The 14440-nt window shown below is 34.6% G+C and overlaps 1 protein-coding gene across 3 annotated transcripts in view; it reads right to left on the bottom strand.

The window, feature by feature from the left end:
• The window catches only part of LOC100167378 (paired box protein Pax-6), a 46606-nt gene that overhangs the window by 12565 nt on the left and 19601 nt on the right, over positions 1 to 14440 (bottom strand). For all 3 annotated transcript variants that reach the window (XM_016806301.2, XM_001944211.5, XM_003246027.4), the window contains one exon: positions 13823 to 14003. In XM_016806301.2, coding sequence (XP_016661790.1) covers positions 13823 to 14003 — 181 coding nt within the window. The remainder of the gene's footprint in view (positions 1 to 13822; positions 14004 to 14440) is intronic.

Below are 14440 nucleotides of genomic sequence, written 5' to 3'. Positions count from 1 at the left end.
CTAGGCCAATTGTGGAAAACAAAATAATTACAGAGTGTGCGAGTGCACACCCTGCCCCCCCCCCCCAAATGGCGCCCCTGGAATAACTATTAAGTCTCCATAAGACCCATATGTACATTTGAGTCCTTCTAAAGTTATTCTCTAAAAGGTTCAGATAGTTAACAAACTTAACACTATTAATATATGTGGGACTTAATTCTGATCAGATATTAATAAAAATTGTCTGTTATTTGCGCCGAATATAGTCGTTGGTAATATCGATAAAACTTTTATAATACGTAACACTTGTCGTATATATATACTGTATATAAAAACGTGATTTTATATTTTTGCTTTAGATTTAACTCATTTATATCATAACATTTATAAAATATCGTTACGGTGACTAATAACCTGCAGGAATCACGTGACCCGTCCAAAACAGCTAGAACTGTTTGTATATATGGGTTTTTAAATTTAATTTTCGTGACAATAATGTTCTGGGTTATTGTTATTAGTACTTATTACTATTATTATTATTATTATCGTCGTCATCAAGTGCAATTATTATTATTGTTACGCTCAGTCGTGTATTATATTCAACGTGCGTACGTTTTGATTATCGCGTGTAAACACGCGTGTTATAATATATATATAGGTTGTGCGCGTAGAGTGAAGAGACGCGGTCGACTGGAGAAATCGCTACGACGGCGGTGGCGGTGGGAGGACGAAAAAAATTTGTTTTAATCAGTTCGCATGCATTGTCCGTGCGCAAATCGGTGTGTTAATTTGGACAAATGCAACGGCGGCGGGACAGGCCGAAGGGTGGCATCGACCGCTGCCGCCGCCGCCGTATAATGAAGTATTGGCTGGCCAAGTCATTGAGCAAACATAATAAAACAAACATTTTGCGCTAAAGGAGAGCGTTTAGAAAAAATAAAAAGGAAAACAGGGTCGACGGGGTTGTTGCGTGCACACTGCAATATTTTCTAGTTGTTTTATGTGCAGTAATTGCGAGCTTTTTAAAATTAAAAGTAAAAGAAAAGGGGGATGGAGAATATATTTTGTTTGTTTTTCAGCTCCGCTGATAACCAGAGTTTCTTTTATTCGTCTATACTATTTTTATTTATATAATACATATTATTACGCGTACCTCCTGCACACCTCCACACCCACACACCAACAAACCAGAGCATATGCAGACCTAGTACCACCATGCAAGTATTTTACTAAATTACGTATTATTGTTTAGAGATTTAATTTTGAAAATTCTCCAGCAATCCAACACTTGCACCTCCATTACCATTTTATTATATACAATTAAAATTTTAAATTCCAAGATTATAAATTATAAGATGAACAAAGTTTTATTTTAAAATAAAAATAATAATACTACAACAACCGATAATTAGGTACTATACAATTACGTTCAAACGTGGACATTTCCGCTTGTAATATTACTGTCAGTAAATTATAATAATAGTATTGTATTATTAAGGCACCCGGTGCCAATGAAATTTTGTACACAAAATTAGGCTATACGGAAATCTTAGAATCTTTTTTAGAATCAACCAAATTTGATGATTTTTTTTAACTAACAGAGGGTAATATTCTACAGGTCGAATCGAACTCCGCTTTTAAATATTTTAATCTCTAACTTCAAAATAAATCTTTAAGAATAATACAATTTTAATCGGTTATTTTTTTAAAATTAAATTATACCATTATTTGAAATAAAATAAAAAATTAAAGTTTGACGCGGCCTGTAGGAAGTATTCTTCTTTCAGATAAAAAAATTGTTATCAAAATCCGACAATTCTACAAGGCCTGAGAATTATTTCCGTTAATAATTTTTTTCGATATAATACATCCTATCAACAGCCCTACTAAATAGGTATCAGGCAGTATCTATAGATTAATGGAAAAGTATTATAATTAAAATGGCAACTAAAATATAAAATCTAATTTTCCGATTTTCCGATTTTATAGAATTGCGGAAAATTTTAAAAACTGGCACCGGGTCCATTAGCTGCAGCCGAGTCGGGCGGGTTGACTTGGCGACATAAGTGAATTAAAACGTCGGAATTTTCTGAACCACAGTCACGATGGCCGTCAGGTTTGACGAAAATTCTAATCTGGTTACGACATGACTTCCGCATCGGGGTATGTGGATATACGCTGCAACATCCTAGTCGGAGAGACGCGCTCGGAGGCGCTATGTCCCCTCGACCGAACGCGTAAGGGAGGGAAAAAAAGGAATTACTCATATATATATAGGTATACACGAGAGAAGAGTGAAGGATAGTGAGATTATATATATTATATATATTATATATATTACTATATGATACTGGTTTATAATATATATATACATATGTAGAGGGTGGCCCGAAAGACTAAAGGTTTTTGGACCGTGAAACGCGTCGTACTCGTTAAGTGTAATTGCGTTACGTAAACGGCTGCGTAAGTCTGCGCGCGAGCTCTCCTCTCCTCTTTCTCGCGGGCTCACGAGCGTCGTGTCGCCGCGACAACCAATCGACGGAGGGATGGTGAGTCGTGTAGCGGCGGGGGTTGTATACGCTGTATATATATATATACACACGGGGTGAATTGCCAGTGACAGCGGAGACATAAATCCTACGGGATAAAAACAACGCGGACCCGGCAGGCAGAGATGTGTATATATATATATATTTATAAAATATATACGCGCGGCAGTTAAATAACAAGTGTAATATACGAGGTCGCGTATCCGCCGGCGGTGGTAGAGGAGAGGTAACGAGCTTCAGCAGTGGGGCGGCCGCGCGTTCAGCGAAAATTAACAACGAAAGACCACCATTTTACTGCCTCCGGGCGGCGGCTTCGTCGTGTACATATTATATATATATGGCTATACTCGTCAAGACGTACATCTATATATATGTGTGTGTGGCTCTCGAGATGAACGTTTTTCGTTTAAATTGTTTTTTTTTTTACCAAAACCGCTTTTGAACCAGCGGAGAGATCTTGATGCCTTTTTCATAATTGAAAATTAATAAATTTTCATAATTATATTATTAATATAAAATTAGGTGCGTAGCCGGCAGCAAACCTAATTGATATTGCGTATACCTATAGGTACTATTTGTGGAAAAAAACTCTTCGTCCTAATATTGTGATGCATATTATAATATTCACAACATGAACTTATTTATTATATTATTATATAAACGGAAATGTGTTTGAAATCGAACCGTTATAATACAATTCCGATACTATAATGTTTCTCGTGTAGTGTACCTATGCTACGAGGGGTAAATTTTGACAGAAGCCTATATATATAATATTATAAACCTAATATGTATTATATTGCTTATAATTTAGTGGCGGATCGGATGGTTTAATAGCGCACAACAGTTAATGTGTAATAACATCGTATAAATTATTAAAACAATTTTTCGCCTCATTAAATAATATAAAAAAGTGATATGAGAAATAAAAAAACTAGTAATAAATGAAAACAAAAAAAACCATAAAGTGATTAAAGCGATGGTATGTATAAAAAAACAGTACGCTTTTTATATTTTTAATTATTCTTTTAGTTCCTGCTACGAACTATGTCCAATATTAGTGATAAAAATAGAATAACGTACCTACGCAATATTATGTAGGTACCTACCTACATTGTCCGAGCATTATGCACATAAGTCATAACGATTATCGACTAAATATCAATAGTCAAAGTATATCATTGTCATTTATCAAAAAACAAATTTATTAGAATTTGCAGATTCTTATAAAATGGAACCTGATCTAGGTAGTAGTTTGAGCAAAACAATCTAATTTTATTATTTATTTGTCTTATATAACTTTTTTTTTATCTCAATATATTATAGACATCATTCGTCAGGTAATCAGGTAATTTTTTTACTCGTACATCAGGTGTATTATGATGATTATAATATTAATATTGTAAACTATATAAGTATCTACCTAAACGGCAAAGCAGCGGTAACTTGGTCACTGTAACAGTGTGACAATAAATTGACAACAACACGCACACGCACATACGAACGTACGTGTGAGTGTGATGTGCACCGTTGTACGATATTATATCATAATATGTTGGCAGCATTTCGGGGAGAGAAAACAATGTGTCGGAGAGCAGATTTTAGCGTACGTGCAAGCGTACGTACGTACGTCCATTGATCCGTCACACGTATGACTCGTGAGGCGTGTGACGCGTGTGCGACAATAAAATCTGTGACAATATTTATATATATAATACATACATACACGAGTGTAATATATTGTATATGATATAGGGGCGACGGCGACGGTGGATTGCGATTGTGCGACCGTGTGCACTCAGACGAACAGTGTTCGCCTTGTTCTAAATCGCCGAACGGAGCGAAATTACCTCTGGTCGGTTCTCGAAGTCTGCGTAGTTACACACATAATGTTATATATACATGTACACTGTACATAATATTATACGTAGTGTGTATTGTAAATACGTATAATAATCAATATACGTAGGTATAGCGTATAATATTATACACTTGTTATCCACGTGATATATTCGTTGTGGACGAGAGAGAGAGAGAGAGAGAAAGAGAGACACGTATAGAGAGAGGAACATATGTTGGATGTGCACTGAAGGATGTGTTTGCTTAACTAAGTACCAACAATTTGTATTTTTGTCGAGATTGGATATCGTACAGACAGCGATTAAAATGTATTAAAACATTCCGGGTAGTTCGAACGACTAAGCAACGCGTGTATAAGTCATGTTTGAATGGCTTCAACAGCTCTCGATCCCGTCATATTGTGCATGCAAATTATAGATATTTTTCGATGCCACGCATAATCTTAAATTAAAAAAAAATATTTTCCGTACACCTTTAAATTGTACACCCTCCCACCACCTCCCCCAATAATCGTTATGTCACATTTTGTACATGAAGAGTGTGTAGGTATGTATATAAGCAGGATGTAGAAATACCATACCACGTATACCGACGATGTAATACATATAGAAATAATATACAATACAATAATTTTCAGTCGAACATCGTAATACTACCTACCTACCTACCTACATCAAATAAATGTCGATAAAAATGCATCATATTATTTTGACGAACAGCATACGAGTATTATTTTACGAAAAACGTATTGTGTTACACTTAAATGTTCAAACCGAATATTCAACCAAATGTTAAAATAGTATCTATAATATTATGGAATATTCATTACATTGAAGTATTGGTGTGGGGTATTCACCGTGCATTAACGATAGATAGGAGAACCATAATATAGTACCTAATGTTTAATGTTTCATATTATATTATATAATATATAGTGGCATAGTGTACAAAATATGCTCTATTTATAGCACAATAATATATTTCAAAGTATAATGGTGAACCGTCACCTTTTTTTTGGTTATGCATTAATAGAATAAACATTATTTATAAAATATTAAAATCTATATTTTTCTCTCTATACAATACACATGTTATTTCTCTATAATATATTAAAACTAAGTTTTCTTTGCGATACCAGATGGGCATGTCATATGGAAGAATAGAAGACTAAATAATATAATATAATATATTATTATAATGGAATAATCGCTGATCCTGCAGTCAGTTGCCCGCGAACAGGAATCTTTTGTCAATCACAATACGTTATAAAAAATTAAAAATTTGTAAATCATGCGTTCGATATAATATTATTTACGATAGTAGAGGCGACGGCGTGACCACAGCGTGAAACGGGATCAGGGGATTGGGGGCCCAATATAATATTATATTATATAGATCGGCCGGCGCGGTTTCGAATTGATACGATTAAACAGCGGCGTACGGGGCCCTGGTCGGCGGGGGGGCTAGGACGAAAAAATCAAATATACACACGTTGTATAAAGGGTAGAGGATTAAGGAAAATTTCAAACGGGGACAAAAAATATGCTGGATTCGATTATGTGCGGCGACGGACCCCGCGAAAAGCTTAAAAATGTCGCGAGAGACAGCAGCAGGAGCTGTGTACGCATATATAATGTATAGAGGCGACGGTACATGTAAAATATATACATACATATACCTGGTATGTACATGGTATACATGGGCGCGTAGGGGTCGGGCCTGCGAACGACAAAGTTTTCCGGACGGCCGAGTTTTCGCATGCACGCGAGTAAATTTAGAAACGTCGGCGGGCTACATCGGGCGTCCAGCTATGGGTAGGGGGGGGGCGTATGGATTTTAATAGTATTAGGCCCGTGTAATCTGGTCGACGGTATAATTTGTAATATAATAATGTGTTAAAGAGTGCGAGGGATGAATCTAAAATCTATACTCGTGTGCACTAACGCTGCGGCATTGGGCGGAGGGTGCAGGGGTGTGCACTGTGTATATATGCGCGTGTGTACAATATGTGTGTATATATTGTACGGAGGCTGCAGCGGAGAATTCATTATTGCGCGAGGCCTATGCCAACGCCAGATGGGCTAATCAGCTGATCTTTATTATGGGCGACATTCTTCTGGACCATCCGACTGGAAACCGAATAACCGGGGCGAGTGGTTTTGATACGTCAGCCTGCGTTTGACTCGGGACACACGGCTGCGGCGGCGGTGAGTATATATCATATTATATATATACGCACGCCACGGAAAACCGATTTTTTTATTATTATTATTATTATTTATTATTATTTTTTACTCTACTGGTTTTTTTTCTTCGTATTTTACCTTATATATTTTTTATATATATTTAACAGAAATGTCTATCTGCAGATCCACTAAGAGCGGTTCGATAATCTTGCGTGTTTGATGTCTGTGCCGCTATTTACACAAGCCTCCAGTACCGCGTTTATATATATATATTTTATGGATTAAATCTTAAATAGATGAAAAAATAGTATTACTTAATTTTTCCAACCAAAAAAATATGAGTGTAATACACGTTTTAGATAATTATGTTTTTTACTAAAACATATTTCTGGGTAAACTGTGTTTATTTTTTATTTAGGTGTATATTTGTAAAATATAAAATGTATACCTTACATCATGGATAAGTATGGGAGTTGGATAAAAAAAAATGTATGAAAGATATAATTATTATGTAATAATATTGATTTCTTCAAAAACTCCCCTTTTAGTGAACTATTATAGTACTAACGCAAGTACTGTTCATTTATTAGTTATTACTTATTTAATTAAAAACAATTACATGAGAAATAACAGTTTTTATTATATAAATAAAAATATTTCTCTTTAAATAATTTTCATGGTGTGGTTCAAGAACGTAATACATTAGACCATTGTAACTAACGATTACATTTGTTGGATTTAATTTAAAGTCATCGTTGTAAAATGATTTCAATTCGAACGCACGGCGTCGAGCCTTTTAATTAACGGTGGGGTTTTTTCAATGTAAAATACGATTAAACTCGTTCGTCGTGGGCTTTGGAAGTAGCGGTTTCAACAATGGGCCTTAAATTTTGACGAGCCTATTATTTGCGGTTACTGAGGAGTTTTACGCGAGAAAAAAAATGAAAAAATAAAAAAGCGAAAAATCTCCGGGGTGCATTTTCAGAAAGGGGTGTGGGAATAATTTAAAACTAATTGGCGCCGGACGGGAAAGTTTCTTTGTCCGTAACCTATTGCGGTGGAATGGGTGGCGAAAGACATTTCTATAACCATAAAATATATAGTCATATCTTATTTAAATGACAATGCCACAATGGCCGTATAAAGTTTAAAAGAGGAATTCCTTCTCTTTGTTATTATTATTATTATTTCGTAGTCCGCAAAATTACAGAGCGCAAAACGTGGCGCGTACACTAAGCAACGGGCTTCCGTCCATGCACACCCGACACCGGACAACAACCCTAAACAGAAGACTTTCAATCGCAACACTCCCCCGCAGTAGTATATATAATATATAGGGTGTGGGAGCAATAATATATAATAATATAATATTATGTACAATTTCGTTTTATTTTTTTATTATTTTTTTAGGGAAACATTACCGTTGACGTTTATGTAAGCCAGCGATGACAGATGACCCGACTTGGGGCTTCGGACGCTTGACCCCTGTTTACGACGAATTTTCTAGAGTATATACATATACATATTATATATGACTACACCGTGTCGCAATCCGTCAACCAAGTGACTGCACGCGCACGTAAATATAATATTACGAATATTATCGTATGTATAAAGTAACATTCTTTGGAAACATGCGTATATAAATGCAATAACACTAAATATAACGTACCAACCCAGCTTGGGTCACATGTTATGAAATAAAAAATTAATAAAACTGTTTTGCAATAGCTGCTGAGTATTATATACCTAGGTAGGTACATCATACACCATGTACGAGAAATCGATGTACCTACCTAATAGTTAATATGATATTATTATGCAAATTAATCTCTTAAATCAATTTAGAATCGATGGTCATTCGTATAATGGTAAACATACTATAATATGTTGGTGTTCCGTACGTCGGTTCACAATTATCGGTCTTCTGCAAAAACTATAGATACGTATATAATCATAGTTATATATCGATTGGAGTCATGCAGCAGGAAAAACGAAATGTAACTAAATGTTTTTTTTTCAAACAAAATATAATACGTCCTTCCAAAATATCGTGTTATGAGCGAAACGGACAAATAATATCCAAGCGATACACACAGGTATACTATATCGTAGTATATCGTGTATAGCAGTCCACGAGTTTCACGTGTTGTTATTTACCGTAGGTTTAGGTGGAGGAAGTGTTTTTCCACCGGAAATCGAGGGGAAAATATGGCCCCAAGGCCGCCGGCGCCACCGCCGCCACCCTGTCGATACGGATCAATGTTTTAGGCTTTCCCGGCTCGGCCATGTTTTCCCGCGACGCGTTTTCCGACCAATCCGCAATAATTTTCCACGCCCTGATGGTCGCCCCACCGCCGTTATTATATATATATGTACCTTTTATTTCAACCACCACCGCCGTGCACTGTCTTCTCACCGACGAGTTCTCTCCTCCGCAATATAACTGGCGACGGGGCCGTGCAAATATTATTATTATACACATTATACACATATTTGGATATACATTATACACGTTACAGGCTTAACTATGTATCCAGTGTATCGCATCCATATGGTGCACAATATTTTTAACCAGACCCTTTTTAACTGTCAATCGTTAAGCAGATTATTTTTTTTGAGGATGTTGATGCATCTCAATTGAAATTAGAATGAATGGTTTCTGAGACCTTAAACTTTATGTACTAAAGATAATTTCCTTAATACTACTTTTGCATTATATTATATAAAGTAAATGTCATGTTTATTCTTGTATTATACTATGTATCTACTTATTATACTTGGGAAATTTTTACAAATTATAACATTTTAAGTAATTACTATAAAACTTCAATTCATCAAAGCCATTATTATATCTTTAAACTTGGCATCATACAAAAATAATAAACAGTAGTATATACTAACGTATATATAAATATATTTATATAATATACTAGCTGACGCCGTGCACTTTTTTGCCCGTAAAAAATGCCAACAAAATAAATCAAATTTTATTTATTTCGTTTTTTAATATTCAATGCGTTCAAAACGTAAAAAAATAGAAATTCATTTTAAATCTCGATGGATATAGTAATATAAGAAACTTTTTTCTTATGGGTAACAAATTGCTAGAAGAAATAAATAAATATGCGATTATGATTTTACCAATAACTGAGCATGGTAAAAAATAAAGTGACCAAGTATCAAATTCCGGTCTAAATTATATATCCGATCATATAATAACAATTTTATTTTATGTAACCAATGGCAAACATTTATAAACAAAAAAGTCAATTTCTATCGTGATGAATCTCAAAATCCTTGTGTGAGCACCTCTTTGAAATGTGAATTTTGGAAAATCCTTTATTAGATTTTTAGTACACCATAACGTCATCATGGTGGTACGAGGTACTGTCAAAGTGTCAAAACCCTAGCTATTGTAGTTTAGGCTCAATGTTGATCAGTTAGTCAGTCAGTCAGGAATTAGGACACGATAGATTATTTCCATATAATATATTGGCTAGAAATACGGAAAACTATAGGGTTTTGTTATATTTTAAGCAGTGTAAATATAATTTCTCGCAGATGATATACAAGCGTGCATACTGCATATTATTTCGATGATGAGTGATCGAACGATACAAACGCGTACATTATTGTATATATCACCACGAGGGCAAGCGATTATAGAACTCATAATAATAATAATAATGATATCGAATGGTCTAAAGTGGCTTCGTCGCGAATGACGGCCACAGTGCTCTTAAAAACAACAAATCGTCGGTAATTGACCCGTTTGGTGGAGAGTCGTGAAAAAAATACATGGGAGGAAACCGCATGCACTTCATGCATATACACACTCATTCACACACACATAATGTCGGGGTAGGTTTAATGGCCCACATCCCAGGAGGACAAACTGAACTGCTGCACGAGCGCAACGACCACTCGAACACGCTCTCTTTTCTTCGGTTCAAGCTTTTTTCTTTTTTTTTTGTTCATGACTAATTCTATTTTTTTTTTCACTAGTAATAATTGGCACCGGCGTCGCGTCTCGATCCCCCTCCCTATATCACCATTACAGAGCCCCCTGACGTCCAATTATTGCTAAAATACCGCAATTTGTTCGAGTTTTGCCAACGTTGTGGCATTGTGCTGCAGCAGAGATGAAATGAGTACCTACGTATATTATATTCTTAACGAATGTAGGAAAAAATATACTTAACCACATGAAATGCGAACAATATGTGTATAAAGAAAACTACTTATACATATATTATATTATATTTCTCACAAAACATACATACGCGTACCTATGTATAATATAAGGGTTGTCGGCGGGGTGTCCCATCGTTCGAGGACATTTCTAGGTTTGTTTCGCAAAATGAAAAACATTTGTTTATCGTTTTTATTAGTATATTTTTATTCGCTGTTTGGCCAAAAACAAAACATAGAATATACCACAGAAGGTGTGTGGTGCGTAAGCCCGATAGAATTTATTCAGCAGTAAATGTATTCATTATCGTTTAACTGAATTGACAAGAGTTAATTCCATTCACTCAAACATCGGTATTATTGAGTGTTCTATCAGCCAAATCGTCTGTACTCGTTTATTTTAAATAATTAAATCCATTGAATTAAAAAGTAACAGCTAATTCAAACGAAGACGGTCGTTAAGTTAAAAAGATAAATAGGACGAATGCGCTAGAATTGACTAAATGTCTATGTTATAAATGGCGTACAGTCTATTCTATTGAATATAATATATTATTGTGCAAATAGATTATTTCTTTATCTTAACTTGTGTGTAAAAAACGTTCTAAACACCAACACATCGTCAGAATTATGGTATATTCCAGGGATGGCGAACCTTTTGATAACTGCGTGTCAAATCAAAATGGGCATATGAAACTATCTGTTATCTGTTGACTGTTCTGTTGTACCTACGTTGTACGTTGTACCTAAACGCGAAAAACGAAGTTATTGATAATCTAATCTAAACGTTTACGATCTTAGGAAATGGAAAGTACAGATTACAATATCTTACGATATATTCCAATAATAAGATAATTTCAAATTATCAATTATTTTTTTGGAAAGTGAAGTAAAAATTATGAATTATATTTTAAATTGGCGTGTCCCTGAAATAATGCAAGCGTGTCACTCCGTGACACGCGTGACATAGGTTCGCCATCCCTGGTATATTCGCTCCAATGAACAAAATGTTAATTTAGGGAAACTCAATAAACAATTTGTTTGTTCAATTTGAAAAATAACTGTTTTGAGTCAAAATAGTTGCGCACAGTATACTTAATAAATAATAATAAATAAATAAAATATAAACTATAAAATAATCTACCGTTTTTCTACAATTACCTTAAATGGGACTTAAATGAATCGACATTTTGTCACAGAATAAAACATCGCAATATTTTATGACAATATTGAATATAATAATTAATATTGATAGGTATTATAATATTACTCAGGTATCAGGCGATGGAAAAGTAAAAAAATGTTATAAATAGGTAAATAGGTAATCATCTATAAAGGGTCCACCACTTTAGCGAACTTTTCTGCACAGCTGTTTTACAGGGCCACTTGAAAACGCACAATATTACATTTAGTATATTATATGAAACTGTGCATTATATCTATTATGATGCTCATCGTCAAGACGGTTGTTGCGATCGCACAACAATATATGTAAAATAATGGTCGGAAGGAAAGAAAAAAACTTATGTAGGTACAATACCTATAATACCTACAAGTAATACATATACATCATGCGTATACACACATAACAACACGACGGAATAATAATAATGATAGCTGTGCCGTGGACCCGTACAAGTGGCACTCGACAAAAATGTATATTCATCGGCGAGTGCAGCTCTTACAAGAGACCGGATGATCGAGGCACATACGTCGACGAGTATATAGGTACTATAGATCCGAGCCGGCACACAACAGAGCAAAAGATTCCTTTACTATCGTTTTTTTTTCTACTTTCGTATTAAAAAGTAATTCCGCAATATCTACCCCGCATATACAATATATATATATATATAGGTACGTTGTGCCGCACAGAGGCAAAAGATTTATATATATATTATATACATTGTGTTTGGAATTGAGTGCGACGGTCCGTGAAAACTGGTAACAAAAGTGTACATGTGCGTGTTTTGGATAGGGACGAAAAGGAGAAAACATATTTTACGTTTTATTATTATTATTATCGTCTTTTTTTCTGTCCAAAAGAAGTATCTTTTTCCTATACGGAACGGGAGGAGGGGGCGTTTTATTGACTGAATCGATTTGCTTATACACAATATTATAGTCGACCCTTCGATGAAAATAATAATACCCGTTTCGAGATTGTAAAAACGTCTGAAGGTATACCTACCTACATTATTATAATATTATATCCAAGCGCCGTGTATATAGATACAATAAATAAAATATAAAATATCATAATATAATATGTGTTATGTATATATGAATCACTGAAACAGTATTTTTGTATAAGTGTTTATTAACACTTGTTATTACATTAATTCACGATACATTGTATTATATCATTGAGATTATATGATTTACGTTAATTTTTGTAGGTAATGATTTCGCAAGCATTTCAAATTCACAACGAATTTCCAAATAAATTCCGACGGGACACCGTGCGTAAGTGCAGCAATGGTATTATATTATAGAGGCTTGTGGTAGTAATAATCAATACGGCTCGATGAACTAGTATAATATTATAGTGATTTTTAAAAATAATTTAAATTCCTAATTATCATCGTGGATCGGTGGCATACTATTTTTAATTATTTTTATTTCAATTTAAATCAGTAAAATAAATGACTTTCAGGTTTGAAAAGTACAGAGACATTATTCCTACAAATACCTATTGATAAGTTATAAAAGTTGAATCGGAGTACCGAAATCAATGAAAAAAAACTCATCGAAACTTCAAATTGTATTTGATTTACCCGATTTCCTAACATAATCATCATCAGATACCTACAATATTAATATTTATAGTATTATACCTATTATAAGTCTGCCGCGAGCAATGCTGAAACGGCTTCGAATTTGTGGACTCGAATTTTCGCGACTGTATTATTATTATAATTTTTAATCAATTCAATGATACTAAAATACCTATTATATTTATATCGTAAAATAACAGCCAATTACGCGTGTTTGTTGGCTTATATAAAGCTCACGTTTTATATGTTTGTATAGATCATATAGATAGGTACTTACGCTCGGTATGTTGTCGTTGCTACACACCCCTTCAGACAGCAACCGGTCCCTGATCTCCCAAGCGAAGATGGACGGACACTCGCGCTTGTAGTCGGCGATTTTGTTCACTACGCCATTGGTGGCAACCCGCGGCTTCGAGCCGCCAATGGCACGCGGCTTGATTGAACCGGTTTCGTAATACCTGAAGCGATGAACCAGACGTTATATTATGAAGTTAAGCTTTATTACACTTAAATACACGTTCTGTATTGTAGATGACAATTTGATGTATTATATATTTAGGTAATTATCTCATCGTTGTCAGGACAGAGGCGTCGAAGTAACCATAATAAATTTAAACACATATGACAGAATACCGAAGATCAACATTTACCACCCACCCATCTCCATATAGGTACATTTCACGCCGTATTAACAATTTTGATACTATATTATAGAACTATACCCGATTATGTGATTAGACTAATTTCAATTATAACAATCCTCACGTAAAATGAACCAACTTAAGTAAAACCAAACTTCTATGCCCAATGCACATACGTATAAACTATACATGTGTTGTTTCCATCTTATAAAAACGTACGACATATAAGATATGTGTTTACCCAATCTAATTTT

The sequence above is a fragment of the Acyrthosiphon pisum genome, chromosome A3 (genome assembly GCF_005508785.2).
Source record: "Acyrthosiphon pisum isolate AL4f chromosome A3, pea_aphid_22Mar2018_4r6ur, whole genome shotgun sequence".
NCBI lineage: Eukaryota > Metazoa > Arthropoda > Insecta > Hemiptera > Aphididae > Acyrthosiphon > Acyrthosiphon pisum.
Note: the sequence above shows the minus strand (reverse complement) of the source record. Positions and strands in the feature narration are given on the sequence as shown.